This window comes from Sphaerodactylus townsendi, linkage group LG01 (assembly GCF_021028975.2).
Source record: "Sphaerodactylus townsendi isolate TG3544 linkage group LG01, MPM_Stown_v2.3, whole genome shotgun sequence".
Lineage (NCBI taxonomy): Eukaryota > Metazoa > Chordata > Lepidosauria > Squamata > Sphaerodactylidae > Sphaerodactylus > Sphaerodactylus townsendi.
This window is the reverse complement of record NC_059425.1, coordinates 148412542-148432876: the sequence shown is the minus strand read 5'-3', so window position 1 is coordinate 148432876 and position 20335 is coordinate 148412542. Positions and strand designations below refer to the sequence as shown.

General features: G+C 41.0%; 1 protein-coding gene across 22 annotated transcripts in view; it reads right to left on the bottom strand.

Annotated features, from left to right (window-relative positions):
- DST (dystonin) overlaps positions 1-20335 on the bottom strand; it is a 356441-nt gene that overhangs the window by 98643 nt on the left and 237463 nt on the right. For all 22 annotated transcript variants that reach the window (XM_048496838.1, XM_048496737.1, XM_048496783.1 and 19 more), the window contains 12 exons: positions 15740-15916; positions 14995-15118; positions 11739-11947; positions 10432-10749; positions 10106-10272; positions 8398-8554; positions 7957-8080; positions 5588-5656; positions 3954-4189; positions 3520-3649; positions 1652-1851; positions 169-664 (listed from right to left, as the gene is read on the bottom strand). In XM_048496838.1, the coding sequence (XP_048352795.1) occupies positions 169-664; positions 1652-1851; positions 3520-3649; positions 3954-4189; positions 5588-5656; positions 7957-8080; positions 8398-8554; positions 10106-10272; positions 10432-10749; positions 11739-11947; positions 14995-15118; positions 15740-15916 (2407 nt within the window). The remainder of the gene's footprint in view (positions 1-168; positions 665-1651; positions 1852-3519; positions 3650-3953; positions 4190-5587; positions 5657-7956; positions 8081-8397; positions 8555-10105; positions 10273-10431; positions 10750-11738; positions 11948-14994; positions 15119-15739; positions 15917-20335) is intronic.

The following is a 20335-nucleotide window of genomic DNA, read 5'->3' as shown; positions in this document are numbered from 1 at the left end:
GATGCAAACCTTTGGCAATGTCTACAAAAATTGACTGTTTGTAACCCCCTTCATACAATCTAGGCTGCTAGGATCCAGTATTCAAGTTTTGGAGAAAATCAACTTTGGTACAACCCTGTTCCCATTTATGTTAATGGTTTTTCCTCGATCTTTCACTTAGATACCAACCTGATTTTTGTTCCATTTCCTTAAAGGGCTTTATGACACCTTCTAATTGCCTGGCAAGCTCCATTTTCAAGTAATCTTCTGCCACCAGCACAGCTAGTTCTTCACAAAGAGTCCGAGCAGCATTTATGTTTGACAGCTCCTGCTCTATTTCCTGTTTCAGTTCTCTGGCCACTTCCAGCTGCTGCTTCACAGCATCAGGGTCTGTACTTACAGCCAGGCTGCTGCTGAGTTTATTATCCAAGGCACTAAACTTCTCAGAGAGGTTTTTCAGACAGCTTTGGTATTCTGCGCTTTTGACAATGGCTTGGTCAATTCGCCCACATCGGTCCCTCAGCTGTCCTGTCAAGCCATCCCATTTCTGTGCCACAGCTGCCAACTGCTGCCTCACAGTTTCATGAGATGGTGGATGTTCACCTGGTCTCTTCAGAATTCCTTGCCCTGCCATGGTTAACTGTTCATACTGAGGCTTTCGCGTGTCAAACTCCTTGAGTAGAATCTGAGGTGAAAGTACATAGAAATTAATTGCAGGACAGCCAGAAAAAAAATATCCAAATTATTAACAAAGTATTTGCCCATTCAACTATTTACCAGACCAGAACTGTAACTTGCATTGTAGAGGAAAAGGTGTGTCTACTTTAGTTATTCCATGCATCTCTTATGTTTGATGAGGTTATAAAAGAGTGATGTCACTTTTCTATAATTAATCATTTCAAGTGATGGTAACTTGAGTGTGAAGAAGCCATCAAAGATCATGTCATAGATACGGATTTCATAGCATCTGGCACATGATTAACCAGAATTGTGGCACTACAGCCTTTGCCTTGGATCTCACAGATGATTTCTGTGGATGGAAAAGGGGAGTGATTTTGGCCAATCCCCCCCCCCCCCTCTGCTACAGACCTCCAACTCTACTCCTTGTTGATCTTGTGGTTTCCTTCCCCTCATAGAAGCATTTGAGGGGCATTTTGGGCTTTGGAAATCTTTGAAGGATCCAAGTCATGCTCAAACCAGGTAGAATCAGTACCAACCATAATAAACCATAATAAACAAGTCCCAATTGCTTTCAACTTAAAAGTAAGTCACAACTAACTTGACCTGGATGAAGGCCATTATGTGTAATTAATTCCATCTGAAATTAGTGGGATGGAAATCCAAGTAATAATTTAAGAACCAGAGCGTTAAAAAAGTTATTTCAACATAGCTGTGAATAAATCAAAGTGCAATTGAACAAACACATCTCAACCAGTTGTGTTCTTTGTGAGACTGAACCTTCACAATGCTTTTTGGAAAAAAACTGATCATTCTTTGGTTTGTAGGTATTTATTCTGAGAGCTGAAATTTGTAAAAGAATAAACTAAATTAGTTTAGTTTACTGCTAAATCAGTGTAGCAAACTTCTGCCGACCATCCCATGATAGTATTATGAATAAAGGAAACACAAGCGTTGCTTTATAAAATAATGCACAGGCGGATCTAATGCTTACCTGAACTTGCTGCTTTTGTGTATTTAACATGTTGGGATCAATTGACAGAGGTCCAAGCACACTGATCATTAATTCCTTTTCCACCAGCCACTGTTTCAGCTGAGATTCTGCGGTCTGAAACTGGGTCAGATAATTTGATGACTCTTCCAGTTTTTTCTGTCTATCAGTGGCTATTTGGCTGAGTTCTTTCCATTTGGAATCTGGGCCAAAAGAAGAACAGTGCATTCTGACTGACACATTACATAAAGCTAGGTATTCTATAAGATTACAGACCAGGTATTCTAAGCTAGTAGTCAATTTGGTATGGCCTATGAACCACTAAGGTTTTTCCATCTGCAACTCACCCCAAAGGGTGTAGGCCACAGAGAATAAATTGCCTAACTTACTGTATGCCATTCTAGATAACAATCCAAAACAGAAAGCTGATTTAGACAAATTCAAAGACAATATAAAGGAAAGGGATCAGAGGTATCCCATAACACACCAGCACTGATGCCCTGTCTCTAGGCCTAGCAGAAGTCTATACATGGGTAACACATCTGCATAGTACCTATGAAAAATCCAGCATCTACAGGCTGAACCATACAGTCATTCACTGATATTAAACCCATAATACAACCATGTTGTTCAGGGTTGGGCACTTGGGATTGTTCACATGTGGATTCAATACAAACATGACACTGTATGTAGATAGCTGGCATGCCTAGAGGTGTGTTCAGTGGGAACGGCACACAGCACATGATCCTGCTTACTCATCATATGCAGCTTGTAAATTCATCCAGACAAGACCAGTATTTTCAAATATTTATACTTAGCATAGCAAAGGAGAATTATGCATTAAATCCCTTGTCCCACCCACACAAGTTCATGCACAGTGCTCCCCATATCTCATGAAATGTCCCTAAGATTTCCCCATGCTACCGCAAATCCAGCTCTAAGTCTTACTATAACTGCAGGAGAGCTATTTCATGCAAATGACTTGTACATGGAGGGACCACCATATGCTTACATTTCAAGACTGATCCAGCAAAGCAGCTTATTTATAAGCCTAGAAGCAATATCTGTTTTCTTCTCATGCTAACGCTGGGTCTATATTGGGTATCCCCAATGAGATGCCCATGGGTGCCATGGAGCCCGCTGACACCTTTCTTAGTGGCTACCAAGTGTTTCCAGAAAGTAGATGAGGCCTAGTGGAGCTTTTGCCCAGACAGGCATCTGGCTGACGATGCAGATTTTTTTAAAAAAACCATTCCTAAGACAGCAGCAGCCACCACAGCACAAGCACTGTGTGAATGAGGGTAAGCTATGTGTAAGCTATGTTTTTCAAGTGTGTGTGTGTGTGTGTGCGCGCGCGTTGCTATTATGTTAGGCATAATGCTACCACCTGATCTTTGTTGTTGGATCTGCCTCTTATGGCAGCCATTTTGTGGTTATGCTTACCACTGTGTGTCAGAATTCTAAAAGTGCCTGCAGGCTCAAAAAGGTTGGGGATTCCTGGCCTACCTGAAGGAGAATACCAGCACAAGTAAATGAAACAATGAAGTTCTTCTGAGGCAGTAATGTACAACAGGCTACAATTTGCCTATTTTTAGGAAATGCCACTGAAATGGAACCTTAAACTTCCTGGAACTAAGTCAGGATATCAATGCAATTTTAAAAGAAATAAATAGATATGTGCAGGACTGTGGGCCCAGTGTGACGAGGAGTACACTAATACTACTACATAAGGCAATGAAAATAGAAGTTTAAAGATAATATAGCATTTCTAGGGGTAAAAAAAGAAGCAAGTTGTGGCAACTAGCATTAAATGAATCAAACATATTGATTTCTAGCCCAGTTTGATGTCCATACCAAGCACAAAATAATACCTATTTTATCCAACATCTGTTTCCATTTGGGTGCCTCAGGGGAGTCTGGGTTCTTCTCCAGCAACTCTGTGACTCTGTCTTTGAGCTCTTGCAGTTTATTCTCATTCTGTTTCAACTCTGTTTCAAATAGCTACCAAGAAGGAACATATTAGGGCTTAAGAACACATAAATTGAGCCCACTTGACAAGAGAGGTGCTTCATAAAGAGGGCTTCCTTCCTAAGAAAGCTAGCCAAATTCAGCTCCGATATAAATGATGTACCCCTGATAGGCATTTTTATGAGATTTCCATCAAAATGTTGCACAAAGGGCTAATATATGGTACTTCAGTCTCATACATTATTAAATAGACCCTCCCCATTAATCTGAACAGGAAGCGATGTTTAAAAATTGATTATCCTTAATTGATAGTTTACAATACAGAGACAAAAGCCACCTTATGTTGCTCCACTTGTTCCTTGACTGCTTCGCCATCTAGGAGAGCAGCTTCCCATTTTGCTGCAGCCATATCCATTTTCTGTAACCATTCCATCATCGAATTTGATTCTTCTTGGACATTCTGCATGTTCATAAGCATGGATTCTAATTCTGATCTTTTATCTTTCAATATTCCTCCCAAGTCATCATAGTTATGGCTCACAGTTGACATGTCCTGTTGAACAGCAGCGAGTTCTGTGAGGGAAGAAGTAGATACAAGTTTATTTCAGAAAACGTGATTTTTTAACTTGCAGAAATACAAATGGTATCTAGCAGAAATACAAATATTTTTTCTGAATGGTACTGCATTTGGTAAATGCAATTATATTTAATAGTAATAATTAAAATAGCTAAAGGATTCACGCAGACTCAGGCAGGGGCTGATGGGATTTGTAGTCCATGAACATCTGGAGAGCCGCAGGTTGCAGACCTGTTATATCTTGAGCTTCCTTACATTACTCAGCTTCTAGCAAAGCCTCAGCATGCATGCAGACCTTTTGCAATTTATTAGCTCCAATAAATGGGAGGGGGACTGGGAGGAAAAACGTAGGGGCTAGCCAGCCTTTCGCCTTGCTCACTTGGAAGTGAATTGTCAGTCTTCCTTCCATTCTCCCTTTCTGTCTAGCAGCCACTTCACTAAATGCCTGAACTTTTCCCCGTTTGAAACAATTCTCACCCATACTTTCCGCTCAGCTACTTCACTGAATTATCTGAGCTGCCTGGCACCATTCCTTCTCTTGTGCCCATATCCAGTGGTGGGATTCAAATAATTTAACAACCGGTTCCGGAGGTGCAATTCAAATAATTTAACAACTGGTTGTTTACAAGCACCATTTTAACAATTGTTCTGCCGAAGTGGCGCAAACCTGCGGAATCCCACCACTGCCCACATCCCGTAATCCTATTTTCTCTTGGAAAGGTGGAGAAGGGACATGTGATTACAACCAGGACACTCATTCATTCATGTTCTCCTGTAAGATAATAAGATCAGGAGGAGGGGTTGAACAAACAGCTCTTGGTGTGGGGATGGAGGCATAGAAGTAGGTCAGTTGCAAACTGCTTTGGACTGTAACAATGGCTAGCATGGAGCATTTTCTATTGTGTAGGTTGACAAATGAAATAAAGGTGGGCTACTAAGAGACATTTTTTTGTCCCACTACATTTTAAATCCCACCCCAATTCCAATTCCTTTTTGGAATTAACAGTCCCGCTCGGTGGATCACTGATAGCAGGTTGTGGAGCTGGGAGTGAAGGCGGATTAAAGAAGTGTCTTGAAAAAAATCATTGATACCTGAACGCATTGGAACATCAACATTTCTACTGCACCATGCTTCCATCTCTGAATACATAAGGAAGAGGAAGCAATGCTATAAAACAAACTGAAATTTCTGCATTCCACAGTTGTAACAAACCACACTGAGTACAAACTACAGTTAACAAGACAGATACATACCATACAAAATCCTAGTTCAACCATAATTTTTGTGGGGAGCGTGCATTCAGAAATCATGCTAAAATGAATTTTACCTTGATGTCTGCCTATAGCTCTTGTCATATTTATTAATTTGTGAGCCATTACTAGAGATTACTCACCTTTGTTTGTTAGGAAACCCTGGATACCTGTAGTACCTCCTTCACCATTTAACACTGTTCCACTGATATCTGGAAGGGATAAATGTGAATTGTAGTGCTCTTATAGTATAAAACAGTGTTTCCCAACCTTTTTGAGGTCAGGGTACCTTTGACCTCACTCTTCATATCTCACAGTACCCCTGCCGCCACCCTCCACCTTCCCCTCCCATTGCCCCTGCTTGCCACACACCCCACCTTCCCCTCCCAGGGTGAAGGGAAGCACGGGGCGGGGGGGGGGGGAGAGTGGCTGCTGACCTTGTGGCAGGCCCTGCCCCATGGGCCAGCTCCATGTCCTTGCTGGTGCCGGTGGGAGACACCACAAAAATGGGGGGGGGCGGTAGTGTTGCCGCGGTACCCCGGGACATGCTCACGGCACCGCAGGGTACCACGGAACCCTTGTTGAGAATGGCTGGTATAAAACTTCATTCATCTGGATTTCATTAGCATTTAACCCTTTTTGATAGATCTAAAAGCTGGCTGTTGTTACCAGGCTGTGTGGCCATGGTCCGCCAGTTGATTCCAGTCATGAAAGCCTTCAACATTACAAATCCAAAAGCATTTTTGTATGTTTCCAAGAACGCATGGAATTATGTGTAAATTTTATTTGAAATTAATTAGCACACTAATTTTTGTCTTTGTGAGTATTCCTAAATGGAAGGTCTCTGTTATGTCTACCCTACACAAGAACTAAGACTTAAAGAGAAAAAAACTGGCCAATGTCAACAGGGAGTCAGGGATTAACTAAAGCTTGAGTATAGTAAAGTTGATAAGGCTCTTGTTGATACAATTCTTATCAACTTCACTACACTGGTCTGGTCACTTGAAATGATTAAAGGTAGACTCTCATAATATCAAACATTTAGGAGATGCTTACACATTGTAGAAGTCACCCTACAACAGTTCAGACTCATTCTTTGGAACAACTTCACTATCGACAGAACTGTAGACAGATGTAAATCCATGGTGATATAGTTATAAAATGATAACGTTGAACGTTTTCTACAGTTGTTCAGGGATACACATACTCATGTGCTAAGTGTCCATGTAATGCATTGAGTTGTGAAGGCTGTATGCATATGGAACTTGCTGCTTATAGCTGGGCACCCTGATTCCTTTTTGGCTACCCTTTCCAACTGTTTTGAAGCAGCTATTAAATACATGTTTGTGCAACATCCTTGGTGAACATGCATCATGTTTTTGGTGACTGCACTGATGCACAAAACAATAAATGAAAAACTGCAAAGAAATCATTATGCACTCATTAAAATATCACTATTTCGATTTGGGTCTATAATTCCACATACAGTAGAACAGGACCTACAATTAGAAACTGAAGTTCATTTCTACTGCAAACCTCGAAGCTGCAGAATAATCAATCTGTTATGTGTTTACCAATTCCCATGTTAAGAAACAGACTCAGGAACATCCTCATTTAGTTGGTCTAAGACAATTTAATGAGGTGTCAAAACACTAATTATTTATGAAGAAAATAAGAGCACTCAGAAGAACCTACTGCATGTATATTTAAACAGAGAGCTTGAAGATGATAACTTAATGGAGCAGAATTAATGGTTTCCTTGGAGAAGGCTAAGTATTCACCCCTTACCACCAGCTGGAAGGTGAGTGCTAGCCTAATAGCAGCTGGGAAATAGTGAGAGAAAATCTCAGCTGACTAAGCGAGCTGTTCTCATAATAAGACAGTGGGGCCTTCTTACATCCCCTACTGCAGCAAGAACTCTCACAAGCAGACATCCAGGACACCTGCACATTTAATTGTGAAAGCAATACAGAAGTACTGAAAGAACTCAGTGACCAAATTTTGAATAGATTTTTCACCCTTTCACATTATTTTTAAAGATATAACACTGCTAGTGTGAATAGAGTAGATTTCACACTTCACATTTCGACAATGCCTCCCCCTGAGAGTTTTTTGCTTTTCAATTTCTGATGTATCGGGAATTAAAACGATATTACATAATATTAATAAAGGCCAAGGAATATTCTGTCAACTCACTTAACAGCGATCAAGCTAAGATGCAGATATGAGTAAAGACAACACCAGAACCACTAGCGTAAATGTGGTTGTTCTTAAGCCTGTTCTTAAGCTTTGATAATGCCAAAATATTGACATGGAATGAAACTCTTAAATTTACTGGCTGTCAAGCACGTTGTCGAAACCCCTGTACTCCCAGCCAAAACGTTCACTTGGAAACCAAGTAAATATTATAGGCATTCAAACAAACAATTTGTTTTATTAGCCTGTCACATCCACATGCAGTATTTCCATTTTTAAAATGCTTCCTTTGTTGTGCTTTTCCACTTGAACATACCTGATTTGACTCCTCTTGTTTTTGCAGGGGAAGTCACAGCGTGGATTAGGTTACATAATGCTACTCCTCTGCTAGTCATTTTCTGAATTTCAGGTGCCTTTGAAATCCATTCATCTTCCAAATTCTACAAAGGTGAGGTATGGTTAATTCTAAATGTATATGACTGGGTTGAAGATATTTCTTTTTATGAAAATAAGAAAAAAGCAATACAGTATGTTCCGTCATAGTTTAAAAACTGGGCACAAGTTACAGAAATGGATTTGCTAATTAACTTTTTTATATGGACTTTCCAAGGTGTGTTGAACTGGTACAATTAAAAATGTTTATTATATTCCTGAATTTACTGTTGAGGGTAACATCAGTTCAGACAGCATGGTTTAGTTGCTTGACCATGAGTCCTACTCATGAAAGTATCTTATACCATTGCAAGAAATATCTCACCTTGGTGTTCTGTAAACATTTCTTTAAAGTCTCAGAACTTAAAGAAGGCTGAATCGTTGGAATCCTTTCTGTCATTTCATCTATCCATTTTTTTAAACATGCTACATGAAGCTTGAATGTATCCATTTGTTGTTGACAAGAGGACACGTCTTCTTCTCTATGTAATGAAAAACAACAAGAAAACATTATATACTTAAGATTCAAGATAGACTAATATTATGAGTTGTATTAAGGACAACTTGAACTGACACATAAACTCCTGGGACATTTGGATATTATAATAGGTATCCGGAGAATCTGTTATCCTAACTTTGTGTCTTGGGATTTTTATAGCTGTATTGTTGTTTATGATGCGAGCATACTGTATGTAGAACTATTTATGCCTAATAAAGGTTTACTGTATTGTACTGTACTAAACTCCTGGGATTGAAACAGTTCCTTGAGCCAGCTTAAGATTCCTTTACACATATACACTAAGATTGCCAATTTACCCTTCTGGATGCACTCCCTCAGATCACATCTAAGGTTTTATAGGTGCAACCTTAAGACACAGCTTTTGAAAAACACAAGGAAATGCTATGGGTTAGGGGGCACGGTAAGCCTCAATGAAAAACGACACATGAAAACACTGCGCATGAAAAACTACACACTGTCCTTCAGATTCTAGCCCATATAAGTAAAATGTTAGGTTATGGGCTAATAACTCATTAAGAACTGCTACTAAATGTCTTTTAGCCACCATGTAAGTAGTGCATCACCTAGTTAGGAGCTATTATTATTATTATGGATGAAACTTTTATTGGGAACCCCTTTCATGAGAGTAAACGCCTAACATAGTTCTGGGTAGACATGCTTGGGATTATTTCTCATAGGCCCCTTCCGCACATGCAAAATAATGCGTTTTCAAACCACTTTCACAACTGTTTGCAAGTGGATTTTGCCATTCCGCACAGCTTCAAAGAGCACTGAAAGCAGTTTGAAAGTGCATTATTCTGCATGTGCGGAATGAGCCTTACTGATTACATTGGTAGTTTAATCAACTCAAGCTTCACTATGAGGAAAACATTAACCAGATGGACTGCAAGAGAACATATCCTGCCTGTGCTCAAACAACTGCACAAGTTCCTTTCTGGGTTCAATTCAAAGGGCTGGTACTTATCTTTACATGGTCTTGCAACACGTAGCTTTCAGGACCATCTGCTCCCATATACACTTGCCCAACAGGTCTGGCCTTTGAAAGCTTTGCTACATGTGTCCTTATCTTCAAGGATAAGGTGAGAGGCTACTAAGGGCACGCCTTCTCCATTTCAACAGATATTTAATCTACAGAAAGCCCTTGCTGTAGCAATCTATTTGGCAACATCTGATGTCTTCTTGGTGACAAGTTTGATCTGCCTAGGCTTTTCAGTTGATTGTCGCTGGAGGTTGTGCGCTTGGTTCTGGTCTTTACCAGCATCTGGTCTCTGCTGCAAGTGTAACTTACAAGAATCCTATTTTGCCGCTGTTATCTCATCTTGATTTTAATTATGGGGTCTACTTGCTGTTCTCTCGACTGTATTGTCATCTGCATAGAAAAAGTCAGGATGGGGAGGCTGTGGCTCAGTGGTAGAAATTCTTGCCCAGAAGAAATTCTTTTTCACCTTGACGGCTCTAATAATCGCTATCATCATTGTGATGCACTGTTCTCAAAACCCATTACCGTACTCACTTTTCTCGCACTGTCTCCTCCATCGCCCTGAACTTCTTTGACAAACTGTTGACTTTTTCTAACACTAATGACTTGTCTCCAGGGAGAGCATGCGAAGAAAGTTCTTCAACAAGGTGCTGCAAAGCTTCAAGATCTTTTTTCTGCTCTGCCAATTCAGAATGGGTTTCCTACAAAGTGGGCAAGAAAATAATTGCTTCCTATCAGATAGAATGACCAGCTGAATTTGATAGATTGCCTCATAGTTGTGGATGTGATGCATACATTTACTATCATACTACCATACCCAGTAATAGGAAGATACTTGTTTTACACCAGTAAAAAGTTACCTGCATATACACAGACATTTCAGTAACATCCTTCCCTGGGATATCAGCTTCACCGATAGCCTGAGCTTTCTTGTCTAAGAATGACTGAAGTTTATCCGAGAGGCACTCAAATAGTTCCAATTTTGACTTCAATTGCTCCATCTTTTCAAGTTTCTTCTTGCGTTTCTTACTGGCTTCACAAAATCGTTCAGAGAGCTGGTTCATTTTAGCTTGTAAAGAGGATGCAGTGGATGGATCTGTTTTTTCAATGAATTTGTTCACTTTTTCACTCATGGCATTTAGACTGCTCTGGCGACCTGCAATATCTTGTTCTAGTGCCTGAATTAAAAATGCAACAAATTCAGAAGCCTAAGAAAACAGCAATGGCAATTTTAATGTTTCTAGATTGATGAACTAATCAGTCACCAACCACTGTAAAGTAATTTAACTATCCAGTACATTTTTGTTCTGGCTCTGTGCATGGTTTTTCCTTCCCAGTTAAACATCCTCATGAGGCAGGTGAGGCTGAGTTTGTGCAACTGGCTCAAAATTACCCAGCAAGCTTCAAGGCAAAGAGACAAAACATTTGAACCCAAGTTTTACACATGTACTCTGCTCCACTGGCTCGCAAACCCAGAGACTCCTTCAATGGTAGGCTCAATCTTAGAAGTACTCCTCAGAAAAGGTATTTGTTTTCCTGGGGGTTTAAAAAGACAACTCTTCATTTCATGCCATAGTAGCTTCTCCCCTGTGCTGATCATGTCAGTACATTTGATCTAGATGCAGTCAAAAAAATGTCCACCATTAAGCTCCACCGATTGTTTGCAAAACTTCACTGGAAATTAAATGCTGATTAGAAGTTGCGAGGGGGGGTGAAACTCACAGAGGAGAACCCCATCATCCCCCCCAGGCCTCCCCACCATCACCAGCCCTGCTCTCTTGCTGGCTTGCCTGGCACTACTCTGGGCAAGCACAGTGAGGCCTCCTTCCCCACTCCCAGATCACTTGCTTGCCAGCTGGCCAGGTGCTGCTCCACGTTGAGGCCTCCCCCTCACTAAGCCCCAATTTCTTGCCTGGCTCTCTGCAGCAGTAGTAGTTGAAGAGCATTGTCTGCACGAGTGCTTTTTTAAAAATTGGGGGAATATAAACCATGGAGTTTTTTAAAGTTTCATTTTTCTGCAGAGTTAGGACATCTCCTAAATCTGTAGAAAAATGTGGTGGTGTGGGTGTGCAGATATACGCATCTACAGGCATGGAGCACACTTCAGAATTTGATATAACAGATCAACATTATCAGGAAGAGTTTGCTCTATTAAAATGTTACTCACCATGCTTTTACTAATGACTTCCTGAATGGCAGCAGAATTCAAAGGCACTTGACTTTGCTCCTCAAGGCACTTCTCAACGTCATTCATCCAATCAAGCATTTCATTCAATCCATCCTGAACACTTAAAGAACGCGTCAGAGTGATCTGGAGTTTCTCATTCCGGTCACTGACTGCTTTGGACAAGTGGTTATACTTGTCCACAACCGTATCTGAAAGATATACACAGGAAAAGGAATTTTTCATAGACATCTAGGGGCATATATGAAGATGTGATATGCCACCAGTGATTCATCTGTGATGCCCCATGATCACAGCAGCATCCCAGGGTCCCATGAAGAAGTTTTTCCTAATTCTGCTCTTTATGCTCCTCTAGTTAAAGATGCTAGGCAGGGAATCCAGGATACTTCTCATCAGGAACAGTAACCTTTTAATCATCAGGACTTTTGTACTTTTAACCATTGTAAACTCATCCGAGCATTAACAATATTTGTGTGGTAATACTTAATATTCCCTGACTTGGATGGCTGAGGCTACCCCAATCTTGTCAGATCTCAGAAGTAAAGCAGGATTGGTCCTGGTTAGTATTTATATGGAAGACAACCAAGAAAACTCAGGATGGTTAGGCAGAGGCAGACAATGGCAAAACAGCTCTGTTTATCTCTTGATTTGAAAAAAAAACCCTACAGAGTTGCCACGTCAGGTGAGATTAGATGGCACTTTCCACCACCAGCAGCACTTAGTATATATATCAGAGGCGTAGCAAGGGGGGGAAACGCCCAGTGCACCAGTGAGTCCTCCGCTCGTCCTTCCCCGGAACACCACTACAAGGGAGCACCCCCCCCCCCGGTGTGGTGCACCCCCCCCCCCTTGGAGCTATGCCTCTGTGTAATATGCACACGAACCCATCGGTCTGCCTTATGTGACCTTGTCCATCAAAGTTATTATTGTCTACTCTGGTCCATCATTATTGTCTACTCTCACTGGTAACTCCTGAGTCTCGAGCACAGGTCTTTCAAGTCACCAATGACCTAGTGCTTTTACCTGGAGATGCCAGTGGACTGAATCTGGGACTTTCTGCATGCCAAGCTGATGCTCAGCTACTTAGCCACGGTCCTTTCCCCTATGATGCAGTTGTGCCATATGGTAGCCTATTTGTACAAAATCTTGATTTATATGATTTCTAAACCCTTTGCTCCTCCTCCCCACTGCCCCTTCCACTGTCAAAGCCCATGGCAGCTGGGAGAAGACTGGAGCCATGGACAAGGCCCAGGAAAAGCGCCCTCCCTGGCCTGTCTCCACTCCTAATCTCTTCCTGGCCAAGACACCACTCTTCAGGAAGTAAAGTAAGCTTAGTTTGAAAGCAGCCACACAGGCTTTTGAGGGAGTGGCAGCATAAGGAGGGAATGTAGGCAACGTGTCCTCTGGCCCCTGATGCTGCCTCTGAAGCTCTCACTTCACTTCTTTCTTCCCCCCTTTCTCTTCCATTTCCCTTTCCTTCTTTTTCCCTTTCTATCTCATCCCCCTTCTCTCTTTTCCCTTTCTTTCTCTTGCCTACTTTTTCTCTCTTCCCCCCTTCTTAGTGACTATTTTTTACAAAAAATACTGTTGTTCGTTAAGGGATAATTGTATTGTCACTTAGAAGCATCCCAAATTCTAATCACAAGCATAACTAAAACCAGATACACATAATCAAGACTGTACGCAGCAGTCTTTGACACATTCATTATGCCCTTAATTGCATATAACAACTTAAAGAGAAAGCAGGGCAGAAAAAGTTTAAATGTGGAAAAAAGAACTGCTGGAAATTTAACAAGTTAAGCACTGCCAGACATGAGCATAGATAAAAATACTGTAACGTATTAATGCATTAATTCATAATTCCAGTATGTTAAACAGATGTGCTTCATGTACTTCACTGGTTAAAACCAGAGGAATTGAAGGCTTATGTTTGCCTATTCAGCTTTTTCTAGTATCTTCGGTCTGTACAGCTTTTTCTAGTATCATTGGTCTGTACACGTGTTCCAGAAACCTCATAGAATTTGTCAGTTATAATTTCAAAGAAAACTTCAGTTAGTTCAGCACTCAACCCTTCAACTTTTGCTTAGATTTTTTTTTGCTCACTGAAACCACAGGAGCAGCCCTGCATTCAAAGTTCAGTTTAACCAGTCATTATCCTAGTGTTTCTTGATAACAAAATTCTGTGCCAACATGGTTGTTTATTATAAGAGTCCATGGGTATTTTGCACTCCACTGTGTAAATGCGGGCTGGACAACAGGCAACTTCTGGGTTGCTTCCGGTTTCATCCAACTGTTTCTTAGGTTCTGAAGATACTTGTTGACCCCAGAAGTACATGTGGCAACTCTTTATTGGGGCTGGAGTGGGGTGGGGAATTGAAGCCCTGCCGGTTGACATAAATGGGCCAATACCAATTACCAAGCAAGTTTTTGGGAAGCAGCACCGCATGGGCAATACTGGCATTTAATTCTCTGCTTATGAACTAATGACATATCACCAGCAGCTTTAGAACCTCCTATGCATGAAACTAAGTGGAAGTATTGAGAGGCTGCCTAGGATGACACTAGATGCCCTATATAGGTTGTTTCAAAGCTTCCGATTTGAACATTCCATTGGTGCTTTACACTGGCTCATACACGCCATTTTAAAACAAGCTGGAATGTGCCCTTTGTTAGTAACTGAAGAATAGTAAACATAGACGCATTGTGTAACAAAAAATGAAAGGCCAGGATGAAACTACCACAAAGCATTATCTTTAATTTCCAGATAGGAGCAGTGGAATAAAGAAATTGAGAAAACGGTTACTCATCTTACTTAGGATAGAAAGAAAACGGGGGGAAAACTTAACCCCAACTATATCAACATTTCCACAAGAGTCAAGTTAAAGTTTAATTTGACTTGGTGATTCATACATTCAAAAAGACTGTCAGTTCAATACCAGTTCTGGAATATTTTGAAGATCTTAAGTGCTTTGCAAATTATTACAGAAGAGGGGATTAGGCCCACTTCATGAATCTTTATCCATTGCATAGCAGAGGAGAAAGAAACTCCTGATTTGGATTGATACATCAATTGTTGAATGTGTGTTTTATGAAATGTTATCTCACTGTCCACTGAGGAAGGCCATAAGGGATAAAACATGTATGTTTGTGTTGGTCATTTAACTAGCCATTTTTATTTTGCTTAATGTGTACACTAATTAAATATATTTTGATAATATTATATACTCATCTTACTTACCCACTGTATTCTGGATCATTTCTTTATCTGGCAGCAATTCTCCCCTGACGTCCAAGAGCACTTCAACTGCTTTCTTGAGTTTCTCTACAGCAATCTGATGACCTGCCACCTGTCCCTGAAGAACCTGTAAAATTGTACCATTTTTAATTAAGCTACTTGCTGTTTATTGAAAAATAATAAATAAATAGATGGCTGTATCCTGTAGGTCCATTTCACTAGCCGGGTGTTTTCAATATAATGATGATGCCTCGTTTCATGTCCCCTGATGTTCTTTACCTATGGCTTCCTAAATGAGTTAAATAGTAATGGGAATAGAACAAAACCCTGAGGCCTACTGTAGATTGGTTCTAAATGAACAGTATAACCAGCACGAGTGGACATCCAGACTAGAAAGAAAAAAACTAGATTAAAAGTATTATTGATACATGCCCTTTCTTATATGATCTACAGCAAAGAGCCACAGGGAAACTCAACATGCTCAATAGAGTTATATTTCTTTTGATGGTGCCTAGCCACAGAACATTCATCGAACAACTGAATGGGTCTCAGTTCCTGCAAAACAGGTTGGTAGCTAGATTCACCATTCACTCAACATGTCACAGACTTTCTGTAAAACTCTACCTTAGACTAATCCAAAAGAAATTTCAAGGTTTTGGTGACAGATGTATCATGCACACTGAAAAATCACAGCCCCTCATCAGTTTTTTTCTTAAAAGCAAAACTCCAATATTTTCGGTTGTTGTACCTTGGTTTCTTCTAATTGCCTCTGGAGATTTTTTGGATCCACGGCAACTGCCTCAGAAAGTTGTTTATTAACAGCGTCTTCAGATGCCTGGAGTCCTGACAGAAGTCCAGAGGAAGCATCCTCATAATTCCGGTACTTATCTACCAGGTCTTTGAGGTTGTTTCCAAGGATACTGCACTAAAAAAGGGGAGAAGAGAAAATGGTGTTCAAGAGTAAAGAGATCAGCTGAAAGGAATTCAACTTAAAGTCATACGATAAAAGTATCTTAATGATTTCCCAAAACATTTAATATTAGCTATCACAATGCTTTATGTGTTTGTGTTACAAAATATTTCAGTTCTGCCACACAAGAGACTTTTCAGCCTTCTGGAATAAAATCCAAACAAGGAAATCACACATACAAGCTCACACTTTTATGGTGTGAGGTACCATCCCACCCAACTGTTCATGAATGTAATTCTAATAACATAGTTTTTGATAGATTAAAAATGATTTTTTCATTGTCAAAATGGATCAGTGATAAATACGTTGAGAGCCTCAGCACTACAAAGGACTTGGGTGCATTGGGTGTATCATCATTGGATGATGGGTGTGCTGAGTTTCTCTTCTGTCCATTTTCTACCATGAAATTCAAGGCAGCATATATAGGAGGCAGTCTCCTATCAGACACTGAGCAGACCTAGACCCACTTTGATGGTGCAAGTCTGGTGTCTCATATACCTTAGGTTAAGGTTGCCAAAACACAACCCATAGATCCCAAATGCCTGCATAAAAAGGCCAAATGAAAGCATCTCTTCTCCCATTCCTTAACTGGCCTTTTGGTGACTTTCTTCTGCCCCTTGTTGAGGAACAAAATAGAAACCCCATGTGCTACTGTCCTGATACTATCCTGATACCATAAGGTATTCAAACAGGTAGAATTACTGAGATACCACTATGCTAGCTGCATAGTGGTGGTGAGAGATAAGCCACCAAACACTACCCACCACTACTCTGCTGCGTTGTGGAAGGAAAATGTCAGGTGAAATGTGGGGCAAGCAATCAGCATGCCTGGGGAGATTATATCATTTCCAGAACAACCCACTAGTGATATAATCACATCAGGTGATGCTCTAGCATATGCACCAATTAAACCATTTTGGGATGAATGATAGAACACCATTATGCTGAGGTCACTGATCGCCCCTCTTCCCCAGTAAGCCCCTGCCTCCCTACATCCTGCCAGTTGCCTGGCAACCCTAAATCTGGCATCTTAAATTTGGGAGGAGAAGGAGGAGAAGGAGGAGGAGGAGAGTTGGATTTATATCCCCCCTTACTCTCCTATAGGAGACTTAAAGGGGCTTATAAACTCCTTTCCCTTCCCCACCCCCACAAACACCCTGTGAGGTAGGTGGGGCTGAGAGAGCTCCGAAGAACTGTGACTAGCCCAAGGTCACCCAGCTGGCATGTGTTGGAGTGCACAGGCTAATCTGAATTCCCCAGATAAGCTTCCACAGCTCAGGTGGCAGAGCAGGGAATCAAACCCAGTTCCTTCAGATTAGAGCATGCCTACTCTTAACTACTACATCACTGCTATCACAAAGTACAGTTGTCACAAAGTACATATTTTAAAGATTATAAGTGTGTGTATGTGCATAATATAATAATACATGATCACCTAGCAATGCTTACAAGCAACAATGTAACAAATAATCAGTCACTACATAATGTAAACGCTTTCCAAAGTTAAGTTGTCTGCAATTTTTAAAAAAATGCTTCAGAGCTGACCTTACAAGCTTCTGAAATTTTGCAGCATGGCTCTGCTTCTTGCTTCCTTTAGTTGTTAGCTAAAGGAAAAATTCAAAAAGATCTCTAGTGCACCAAGAAATTTCTCATGGGAGAAGACAGTGGCACATATTCCACTGCTCCACTGAACAAAATCTGAAGCCTAAGCATCTTTTTTCCAACTTAAGTAGCTTTTCCTCCAATTGAAGAGAGACTTAAGTTGGATGAAAGCTCCTTATATTGGAGGGAGGGAGGAAGTGTGCAAGCCACTCTCTGCAGGATGGTAATGGTGGGTCATTACTGATCCATGGGGTGATGTCACATCATGACGTTTACTGGGCAGACTTCCCCAGTAATTTCCAGCAAGCTGTGTACTCATTTTACTGACCATGGAAGAATGGAAGACTGAATCAACTTTAAACCAGCTACCTGAAATTGACTTCCATTGGGATTGAACTCAGGTCATGAGCAGCTTACCACTCTGTGCCACAGGACTTCTTACACTCTCCACAGTACCAAGGCTACAAGTATTCGGTCTTTACAGTACAATCTTGGAGAGGTGCAAAAACGCTCAGGCAGTAGGGTAATCCCAGTGCCGGCATAAATGCTCCTTGCGCTGGCATAAGAGATATTTATGTCAGTGTTGGGGAGCCAAGCAGCAGCTCAATATTTGGGCGCCAGCGCTGCCATAGCACCAGCACTCCTCCAGCATAGGAGCCCATGCCAATGTCAAAGGCGGGTTCCAGAGTGGGGCTGGCTTCCTGAGCCCTTTTGGGAACACATCCATTTGCCAGGGCATACTTATACCAGTCAATGCAGTGGCGCAGCCCACTGAACTGCATAAGTCGCTTTCAAAGGAAACAGGGCAGTGCCTCCTTTGGCTTGCTGTCCATGGGCCAGCAAGCTTCTTTGGAGGTGATGTGGCTGTGCCGTCCCCAGCTGCGGCACAATGATCCCCTCCCTCAGGATTGCACTGCCCCTTGGGCTTTGAATTGTGCCCAGAAACAAAGTGAAAACCATCTGAATTCTTCCAGAAACAATGTTATATGTCCCAGTTGTTCCTAGCAAGTGTGTTGTATTCACTAAAACTGCTGAATACTCTTCAAAAGCCAAACCAGTGAAAGAGAATTAGAGTAGTCCACTATCAGGACGTGACCATTGCTTACTCCTGAATGGAACTCATATACTTTCAGTTTTAGGACTACAGTAGTGTAACATCTTTCCCATACACCTTTTTGATTTTTCCTCTTCTGAAGTTTATATATTGAATTTGGTGTTTGGCTCCACCTAGTGGCAAAACTTTAAAAGCCAGACTTCTCATAGGTAAGTAATGGTGTTCATCGTGGCTTATGAAAGATTTGTAGACAATTTCATATTGTTGTTTTTGTATGCATTGAAGAACTCAGCATTTAAAATTCTGCATTAATGAGCAAAGTCTAACTGTCTTTTAGACTGAACTTGTAAGGTCAGTTACTGTCCCTTTTAAAAAATATACTTCCTAAACTTCATTTCCAGTGTTCTTGATACATTGACTTGTTGAATTTTTCTTTAATTAAGTTCTTGATCCTGCAAAGGGCCTGTTTAAGTCAGTTCTACAAACACATATAGCTCACAACTGGTTTCTTGAATATTCAGCTACCAGAAGAGTTCTGTGAAACTCAAAATGTTGCATTATGAATTGTGAACACTGAACGTATGGTCAATGTTTGCTGAATCTACAAATGAAGTTACCTAAAATGGTACCATATAAACCAGAGAGGAATATCCATTGCTGGAGTTGCTAGTCAAGCATTTTATTATTAATTGCTAACAAGTACTCGGCTTCCTTTGCATGTGTGATCTAGGAATACTTTAAGGGGAAGAAATTGTGGGCTGACCTTCAACTGTGCAGAACTCTCTCTATTGCTTATACCCAATCTAGCTAAAAGATAGAATCCAATGCCATACATAATACTGAAGCAGGAGCAGCAGTCCCAGACCTGGAAAAAAAGTCTTTTCTTTTTAAGACCTTTTGACACAGGGATTAATGGATTGAAGTTAATTGAGATTCACTGGCACATAATCCTCAAACAGATCAATGCAAACTTGAGTAAGGTCCCTGTGCAGTGCTAATGATGACAGCAGTATGATGTCTGAAAGATTTGTAAGGCTTACAGCAACCTGGATCATTACAATTTGCAAGATGATTTATGACCCTTTCAGTGCCTCAGGATGTTACCAGAACAACCGATGCTGGATGGGGGGCAGGCTCTGTTTTAAGGCAACCGAGTCTCTACCTGGCCTGCCAACCCTTGGGGTGCCTAGCAGTGCAGTGCAGTGCCAAAATGGGGAGCCCATTATGTGCATTGGCTACTGTACCCACAAGGACAGCAAAATCTTGTCTAGATATCTGCCTTGCAAAATATTTGCCTTACACCCTTCCTAAAGGGATTAAGAGAAAACAATGTCTCTGCCTTGGAAAGCACTCCCATCTCCAGACTGCGACTACCCACTCTACTAAGTGAAAATACTTGTTAACGTATTTGCCCAAACTTCTTCCTCTGACTAATTTCTCCCTAAAGACCACCTTATTTACATTGTCATTATTTCACAACTGTAATTTAATCAGTTACCTTCCCCTTTTGGAGCACTCCAAGCTTAGCCACTTAAGCCAAGTGCTCAACCCATTAAGTTTTATGTCTTTCTCGTCTCTCTCAGAAAAGGCAAGATTCTCCTTTGTCCAGGAAGATTAAGTTCTTTTAGCATGGCTAGAGGGCCCAACCTTCCCTATAAAATAGCCCCTAGCCCAATGCTCAGGGCCCAGTACCTCTGACCCTGCCTTTGGGTTCAGTT